The 10,066-nt window shown below is 32.6% G+C and overlaps 1 protein-coding gene across 3 annotated transcripts in view; it reads right to left on the reverse strand.

Moving 5' to 3' along the window:
* Positions 1–9,495, reverse strand: part of LOC140439990 (uncharacterized) — a 66,784-nt gene extending 57,289 nt beyond the window's left edge. The window contains exons 1-3 of one of the 3 annotated variants that reach the window (XM_072530212.1): positions 9,370–9,495; positions 3,260–3,472; positions 338–529 (exon numbers count right to left, since the gene is read on the reverse strand). In XM_072530212.1, coding sequence (XP_072386313.1) covers positions 338–523 — 186 coding nt within the window. In that variant the 5' untranslated portion in view covers positions 524–529; positions 3,260–3,472; positions 9,370–9,495. Of the gene's footprint in view, positions 1–337; positions 530–610; positions 740–3,259; positions 3,473–9,369 lie in introns of those variants that run through there. The other 2 variants (XM_072530211.1, XM_072530213.1) reach the window with 2 other exon arrangements.
* Positions 9,496–10,066: the final 571 nt, after the last annotated feature.

A 10,066-nucleotide genomic window follows, 5' to 3' on the forward strand; every position in this document is an offset into this window, starting at 1 on the left:
TTCAGTACATGTAACAGATGACTGCGAGCAGTGGAGAAATATCATTAACCAAACTATCCTAGCTGCTGAACCACAACACATCTGCTAAGATGTGACTCTTGGAATTGAAAATAAATAAAAATAGCGATATTAGTTAATATTGCTAACACTAAAAGATATATTTTTAAATTGAAATCTATAAAAACATTACATTATCAGTATCTTGTAAATACATTGGTCACGAATATTATCACAGCCTGTTTCCGTTTTTTGAAACATTTATCTATTAACTATTCTCTACAAAAATTGTTAGTTGAATGCAACTCTAAGAAATAGTGTCAACCATATGTTTACTTACTTTTTTAGAGTGAGAATATGGAAACTGAAAATCGTCCTCTGGATACAAGACGTCAACTGTATGTGAATGTAGCAAACTGAGGATATAGCGAGTATAAACTACTGCATCGATACCACGTGCTTCCAACTGTTCATCTAGCCAATTAGAGACGGCCGAAGGCATTGACACCACTTGAGGGTACTTCATAATATGCTGTAAAATATAATACTCTCGGATTAATACTAGTGATTAGCGTTCTGCACCTTTATGATATCCATTATTTAACCCCATTACCTTCTTTTTAGTAATACCAGTCATCTTTTCTATCCTTACCCACCACTTATATTCCTCGTGATTCTTATCACACATCCCCTTGGGAATAAAACACAATTTGCAAAAACCCTTTTATCTGACATTAGAATTTATAAACATATCAATTTAGTTTAAGCTTACTTTCTACTAATCATTTTGACAGTTAGTCGTGATTTAAAAGTCACAATATTAATAACGTTTTTAGACCGTTTATATGAGTATCAGATGATAGAATTCAACCATTTAGGATGCTACTAGTAAAACTTGGGAAAAAGAGGATAGAAGACGAATTGATATGGCCAAAAACGCTTTGCTTAAAAAAGATATTAAAATATGTATCTATCTCTCAAGGAACCAAAATGCGACTAATAAAAAGAGCGTCAGAAGATAGATGTATTTGAGATAAGGTGATGGGAGAAAAATGCTCCAAGTACAATGAACTGCTCATCGCACCAAACAAATTAATTTTAAAACAAGACCCTACAACCTGTTTACAGCGAATTCTTCCGTTCAGAACAAAAATAATCTCTAAATACCCTGAAACGTTCTAAGAAGAAGATCGAGGTATTAGGGGAAATCACGTCCTCAGTAATGCGGTAATGAAACAGAGAGTTGCAACAGATATTCAGCTTCTAAGCAATCTTAATAATACGATAGACCGAAAGTAACAAGAAATAACAAGTACTGCAAGAGAAACAAATACATTTGAGCTCTACACGAAACTAAAAAAGAAAGGAAAAGGACAATCAAAATTAGGAAATGTGAAAATTATTGCGGAATACCTGTATTGTGAGCAGCTTATAAAATGTTTACATCTATCCTCAACAAGCGGCTTCAACTTTTCAGTGAATAGGGTAAACCAAACGGTGGATAAGTAAACCAAACGGGGAAAATCAAACCGGCTTTTGGTAACAATTGAGAATTTGTGATTATAAAACCTTAATTTGAGATATCATAATCACTCATCTATCTGTAGCATGTGATCGCAATAATAGGCGAGGGCGTAGAAATACATTTCTAGATTTCCAACGACCAAATATGCAAAAACTGCCATTAGATAGTTAAAAAGTGACCGCCTGGTGTGCATTTTCTAAGAGCGACATTATTGGACCTTAATTCAAAGACGAAAGCGAATTGGGCCTTGATTCAAACTTACCATTTTTACATTCACTCCGTTTCAGCACGAGGGCGACACAGCAGAGGATACAAAAGCAATGGAGTGAAACATTTGAGAAAAATGTGACTTCACCTTTTACAGATTTGTATTTTCCATCTCACTCCCCGGATTTGACATCGTTGGATTCTTTTGCTTGAGATGTGCTGAAACTATCCACGTTTTCCGAAATATCTCTTCGTTGACAACATAGCAGTTAAAAGAAGAACTTACATATGCTATTCAACGTATGCAACAGACTTTGCTTTCAAATATGGCCAAGAATATACGACAACAAGAACTGTTTACACAGTGTAATTGAGGTACGGATGTTATTTGTAAAGCTAAGACCAAACACTAAGTTTTTTCATTCATCCTGTCTCAGCGAGAGTGGGCGACACAGCAGAGGATATAAAAGCATTGGAGTGAAACATTTAAGAACAATGTGATTTCACCTTTCTCCGATTTTTATTTTCCATCTCAGCACCTGGATTTGACATCGTTGGATTCTCTTGTTTGATATCCGCGTTTTCCGAAATATCTCTTCGTCGACAATATAACAGTTAAAAGAGGAAATTACAGACACGATTCGACATATGCAACAGCCTCTGCTTTAAAATATGACCACGAATTATACAACAACGATACCAAATGTCTATCCAGCGTAATGAAAGGTACGAACATGTTATTTGTAAAGCTAAGACGGAAGTCTTAATTTCCTATTAATTTTGAATCGTTAGAACTCTTATTACAGAACCACTTCCCAGAATAAACCATTATTGATGAGCAGACTCAGGCTGGAAACCTAGAACGACTTAAACGTTCTAGAAAAGAAGACTGGGAATACTCTGTAAAAAATCAAACTGAAGAATGTAAAGTGGGCTATAAACCACTTTGCTCCATTTAAATCTCCAGGGAAGGATGTGATATTTCCTGCCCAACTACAAAAATGATTGGAGATTGTATTGGCCATCATACCGAAGATCTTTAGAACACTAGGTTATATACCAACGACTTAAAGGTGGTATACATAGACAAAATAGGACGACAATATAACGCCCTACCTAAATCCCACAGGCAGATCATTTCTGTTAGAGGCAATAGAAAAAATTCTTGATAGACCTCTTAAGGAAAGGCCATCATTCGCTTAATAGCAAGCAGCATGTCTATCAAGAAAGAAAATCAAATTGAAGTTGTTTCGACTTCTCCATACATTATCGTCATTAACCGCTCAGTAAATTGGCCTCAGTACTTTCATTTCAACACATCGTAACAGGTTTTCATTAGTCTAAGTATCTGAGCCGTAAAGTAAGACTGCGTCTTATTTTCAAATGCGAAACTATCTTGAGACAGCTACACTCATATATAATTTTGTTTTACATGAATTAGTAATCAATTACTACAGCAAATTTAAACGAAGTACAGTAAATAAGTAAATACTTAATTGAAAACTTAAAAACATACGAAAATATACTCACTTTTAAAAAATAAATGTCTGAGGTGCCGCGTTAGGATTTATAGAGACTTTTTCTCTAATGGGGGGCCAAACAATTGTTTGCAGGCTCTCCTCCTTTAGAAGAAACATGATTTAAAGCTGCTGTCCGGACATCTTGATAGGGAGAATATTGTATTAGTTTATTATGGAGTTTAGTGCGGAAATCGTCTTCTGTGTATCGCCATTTTAGCTATACCTGAAACAAATTATCGGAATTAAAAAATTTATAATATATTCAGATAGCACACAATAGGATAAAAATTTAGATATTCAATTCTTAGCAATACGTTGCAATGGTTCAGAACTTCCTCATACTACAACTTGACCGATTTCCAGTCAATGAAAACACACTTTTTTAACAGGACGGGGCAACAAGCCACATGCTTTGTTTCCAGGCTGTATTGCTTCTCGATACAGGAACATCAGTTGGCCCTCTCGGTCTACCGACCTGTCTGCGACTTTTTTGTGTGGTGATATGTAAAGTTAAAAGTTCTGGAAAGTGATCCACCCAGGTAAGTAATCCCAGCCCTTCAACAACGGATTCGTGACGACATTGCAGCGATACCAGTCGATATGCCGCAAAGAGTTATGTAAAATTTTCAGGCTCGACTTCAAAAATGCATAAATAAGAAAGTAAATCATTTGGCGGATTTGATGTTCAAAAAATATTTTTTTACATTAAAATTCAAATGGATATTCTGTTACTCCCTATTATTGATTAATAAATTATTTCTTTAACAATAAAATTATTTACTAAACGTTCCCGTTTCATGGTCCTACCTTTATAATTTAGTTTTTGGGGGGCAAGACTAACATTAATCTTTAGTAAATTGAAGTATTTCTACGCCAACTTTCTACAATAAAAAATGGATCAACTATGTGTGACAGAATGGTCCACATTTAATTTCTGTTGAAATTGTGTTCGTACAGGGATACTTAAATGTTTATTTTCCAAACAACAATAACCTGTTCGTTGCATTTTGCTTAGAGTAGAGTAGAGTAAATTTTTATTTGCATAAATTTTTAAACATAATTGAGCAAATAACGTCACATTATTCATTACAGATTAATATATATATATATATATATATTGACATCACACATTTAAAATATATTAACATTACAAATTAAATATTCTGATCAATGAGCGTCCCTTTAGCGTTGAGGAAGAAAGATTTTTCGATTATAAATAAAGTGTCGGAAGAAAAATTTTGTTGATAAATTTCCTCATCTTTTCACAAAACACAGAACGTCGTTCTTAGTCTATTGGTAGAATAATGCTGAGTTTGAATGTTGCGATAAGACCAATATCCATGATTTTTAACATGTTCCGAACCACCATTGAAGTAATGTTTGCGCCCCCCCCACTAGCTGACTACTGGAACAGTAGCACTTCTATTCCCTAAGCAACATTAGGCTAAGGATTAACAGCTGAATCTTTTGAATTGTTTTATTTGAACAATTTTGGTAGATGCGGAATGATACTGTTTTACTGCAACTCTGTATTTCAACCAGTTAACACCAGTTTTAAAGTTTTAATTATATATACATATATACATATATATATATATATATATATATATATATATATATATATATGTTCGGATAAATTTCCGCGGTCAGATGAATGAAAATTACTTAGTTCTCGGGAAGAACCCGTTTTGGAGTTCGGGGTCTTGAACACTCTCGAGTGACACTCGACACTGAGGAGTAGGCAGATTGAGACCTCAGTGCCGAGAGACAGTTCTTGTAATACAGAACACGATACTGGTACGTCTCGAGTGAGGGGAGTAGGCAGATTGAGACTCCGAACTCGAACCGAACCGTATCACTCTTGATAATGGCTCCAAAATGGGTGCCGAAATGTCGAGTAATAAATTCTCAACGGGTTCTTCCCGAGAACTAAGTAATTTTCATATATAGGTATATATATATATATATATATATATATATATATATATATATATATATATATATATATATATACTATAAAATATATTTCTAATAAATTGTTCGAAGAAATATATTTTATGTTAATAGCTAATATGTATAATTAGAACACAACAATCGGTATCATATCCAACGGGGGTAGGCGAACGAATTGCTTTCACTTCAATCTGTGAGATCTAATGGAGTGATCCAGTAGTTTAACACAGTAGTATAAAATCTAAATGGATCTGCTACTTTGACTAGAATACGTTAATGTATCGGGTCGACCTATGAATGAGTAGTACGGCAAGATGTGGCGGCTTGACACTCCATAGATCCCTACCAAAGAGAAACAATTACACCTAGAGGCAGAGGCATACGTCAGGAAGAAATACATTTAAAATTAGGAGAACACATTGATAATAGTTTGCCAGTTAAAAAGTGGCTGCAAATATATTTAATTCAGTGGGATCTTAGGCTATGAGGAATAGCTTGAATGAAGTTGAATTCTTAAAGATGCAAACTTGATGTAATTGCGATATCAGGAGGAGAATGTTTAGGTACATATATACCTCATTTGACATTAATCCTGAAGGGTCTTCAGGAGGAGAATGTTTAGGTACATATATACCTCATTCGACGTTAATCCTGAAGGGTCTTTTGTATATTGTTGGGTTGAATTTTCTAGGACACTTGATGGATATGTATCGCACCGTCCCAACTGCACTTCAAAGAAAATCTTGTTACTTTTATGTACTATTATAATCCTATCACACTCAGAGGATAGTTTTCTCAACTTAAAGCAACTTGCTCTCCAAATAAGGTGTATTCGTGTTCTTGTCTCTAATCAATAATATTTCTCATTGTCAATAATGCTTCTGATGTTACTGATATACTCGGTTCGCTGATCCCAGTCCCAACTGTCTAGTAAATTTATTAATTATTTTTGCTACATATTTGGTTAATTTTGACCTACTGACAGTGGCTGGAAATTGCTATATAACCAATCATACGTGTGCATAGCCAATATTTAATCAAAAAATATTTACATAAGTTTATTTTAACAAAACAAAACCACATCAATTAAAAGGAAAAGTTTATTTTTGAAATTTTATAGTCGTTTATAAAAAGTTTTTAATGAAAATTAATCAAGATACACTCCCATTATTCATAATTATTCGTCTTTTTTCAATGAAAGAAGTCTGCAACAGTATGTTTATTTGAGCTATTAATAGTGGGAGGTAGGAATTGTTGTGTTGTATGTTTCTGACAATGAATCTGTCAAAATATTCCTGAGCTGAGTGAATGAACTATATTAATCACATTATAATGCATAATATCACATTATTCGTCTTACACATAATTATATATAATATAAACAGTCTCTTTAAGGTTTCTATAACTGGAAATTTCTATTCTACGATTTTCTCTTCTATAATTTTGTCCATTAAGTTGAACGAGTATTTACAAAAGCTGCTGCACTCTACTTTAAGTCAGTTTTCAAGATATCATCTAATATGGAAACATTTCATTTTAATGGTTTTTTAAGAGTTTGTGATGATAACAAAGTCAATCAACTGGTAAAGAAAATCTACCAGAGTATAACTATAGAGATATGTTGAACACCTTGTAGCACCTTTGCAAATAATTTTTAACTTAGCTTTAACAAACAATATATTTTATACAAAGTTTAAAGATACCATCCACTTTTTTTTCATATTATTTGAGGTGGGTGGGAAATCTTCGTAAGATACCAGGTCTTATGTCTGATATGCGGGATTCCCTCACTGAGATGGCTGTCGAGCCCACCACATGTGACACGCTCAACCACAATCTCACTGGGGCGTTTGTTCTTTGTTTAGGTTACTCACTGTTGATGATTTCCAGATATTTTATAGAGGTTATTTGTTCTATATAAGGTTGATCCTAGTTTATTACTTAAAAAATTGAGCAGTTCTGGCCTTTTGATTAATGCATGAACATTTTTAACTTATTATTTGGCAGGTTGAACTCATTACGTTAAGCATTGGCAATGTCTTATCGGAAGGGTATTGTGACTTTGAAAGTTCCTCAGGGTACTAGTCTAGAGCCTCTCCCATTTGCTAGTATTAAAAATTACCTTTCTAACCATCTCAAATTTTCTTAATTCTTTATTTTTTATTGTGATTTTAAGATGTTTAGGGTTATTGTTTAAGATTGTCAAGAACAAAAGAATTGTGTAGAACAACAGAATTTAAATGTGGTATCTAATTGGTTCCAGGTAAATAGAATGCTTTTAAATATTGTAAAACATTGTGTTATAACTTTCACACATAATAAAAATTTTATAAAAAAACATCTTAGTACAGTCACAATAAAAAAAAAATTACCTAGAAAATATGAATGTAAAGATCTTGGTGTGAACTTTCAGTCAAGTTTACATTAAAATTCAATATAATTAAACTGTATGATACTTTGGTATGGCCAAATCTTGAGTTTGCTTCTATGGTTTGGGCACCACAAGCCGAAGTAAATATAGATAAGATTGAAAAAGTATAAAAAATATTTCAGGTACTTATTATGTCCAAAGACATAAAAATATTATGTCCAAATACATAATGCTTATCTATACCTATTGTGTGGAAAGTTTTAACTTTGTATCATTAGGACAGAGGCAGAAAATGCAAACAGATCTGTATCAGATCTTTATTGTACATATCCTAAAATACAGAGATATCTCATCTCTTACGAATCTCATATCATCAAAATTTTAGCATGTAGGTTCACTGCTTAATTGTAGAGTACTGTTGTGAATTAGTGGGTCAACTGTTCTCTGTTAAACAATATGAAGTAAAGTAATTAACTTTAAAGAAATAATAGTATAGAGTTTTAACACCAGCGTTAGAAAGATTACATCTAGCTTTCTACCTGATTATGCTAGTTTATTTCAGTATGTCTTCTATTTTACATAGATACAGGTATCTTCTTCATTCTCTTGAAGGGGATGAATATCCCCTTGACTAAAAACTTATGTAACACCACAAAAATAGCAAGAAAATTCAGCACAAAGTTCTCATGTCACTAAACTCAAAAGAAAATTCTCACTTTTGAATACATATACATGTATGAGGTTATAAATCCTAAATAAAGAGAAATAATTTCAAATTAGCATTTAATAATTTTATGTTATACCAGTTCAATTTATGTAGGTATGTATAATTTATATTAATATTACATCATCTTTTATTGTTTATAATTTCATAGTTTATATCTTAGAAACTGTAAAACATTGTTTGACATTGAATAGCTTTAATACTTTAGGAAAATACAGATATAAATCTACCTTGAAAATAAATGTTACTTTTTGATAAGTTTTAGACAAAAACCTTGAAACCAAAATAGGTACATATTCATTAAATTCACATAAGTATACCTATGAAAATGAACTTTACTGTATGTCCAATTCTATTCAAAACGGGTATGTACCCAGTTAAATGCGCTTTAGGAATAAAGAGAGTTCACAGGAGTGTATCTAAAAATACATCACCAAGGGCAACCTGAAATGAGGTTTTCCTCCTTGAAAATTTTATCAAAATTTTTCTAAACAAACAATAGTTTACAACTCAGAATTGTTTTAAATAAATCGACTAAATTTTACAACTTTAAAATGCTATTCTATTAGTCATGCAGTCATGTGCAAATTAAATGTTTTGATAATAATTTTAACACTGATACGATGGCTAATAATGGTTACAGCGTGAGGATATGCTGATGCACTTTGTACCTATCTCAACAGGTTCGTTTTTTAAATAATGTCAATGTTTTCTTGTTAAATATTAAAAGGGCTTGAATAACATTTGGGTATCCATTTGGATTATAACTCTGCCTTTTAAATCAAGAAACATTTCACTATTATGAAAATGTTTGGAACTTGGAAGAAATTACACAGTAAAACGATGAGACGTAAGGTTTCTATTACCAAATATTATTTTTAAATTCAAACCACATCAAAATACATCCACAGTTCATCTCAAAACAAACACCCATTCTTAGGATAGAACGAATTAATGCGCCATATCTAATTGCACAACAAACCTTTTGAGACATCACAGTTACTAGTAATGTTTAGCTAGATATTTATGTTTTAAAATATTGTTAGTAAATAAAGAAGCAAATAAACAATACCTTCCTGTTAGGGGCGGATGTTGAATAACAAAATTCCTCCACACACTGAAGAATTTAACAAAACATGGCAGCTAAGGCGCTACGGCCACTGCCAATCAAAAAAGATCCCGCTTAATCTGCGCTTGGGCAAATCTTCCTACTCTGTTGCCACGTATTCTAACGGAAAATCTTGAAAGATTTACAAAAAATATCTACATTGATTTAAATACATGAAATTTTGTATAAATTTTGTTATTCACTGATTTATTTGTAGATATATTTTGTATCCATTTAAAACTTGATTTCCACTTAAATCTTCATTTTTATTTCATTATTTTGACATACTTGCCAATTCATCGCCACATTACTAGTGTTATCAGTACATAAACAAAAAAAAAACTTTAAAAAATATGAGATTTAATTTTAACCTTTCAGTCGGGGCGCCAAGTCTATAAGACCTGATGCGCTGATGCGCATTAAAATGTTTGGCATTTATTGTAGAAATTTTGTTTAAAGTGTTTAAAGTTTAAAGCCCAGTACATGCTTAAAATCCGTAGTAGCGCAAGGTCTATGAGCGCAAGCAACAAAGCCCAACCTTTATCGACTGCAGAGTTATTAGACAAGATGTATGTTGGGTCTTTCGCCCCGATTTGTGATACAATAAAGTGATTTACGTTTTTGTAAGGGAATTTACATTATAAATAATTTTTAAACTTTT

Source organism: Diabrotica undecimpunctata, chromosome 4 (genome assembly GCF_040954645.1).
Source record: "Diabrotica undecimpunctata isolate CICGRU chromosome 4, icDiaUnde3, whole genome shotgun sequence".
Lineage (NCBI taxonomy): Eukaryota > Metazoa > Arthropoda > Insecta > Coleoptera > Chrysomelidae > Diabrotica > Diabrotica undecimpunctata.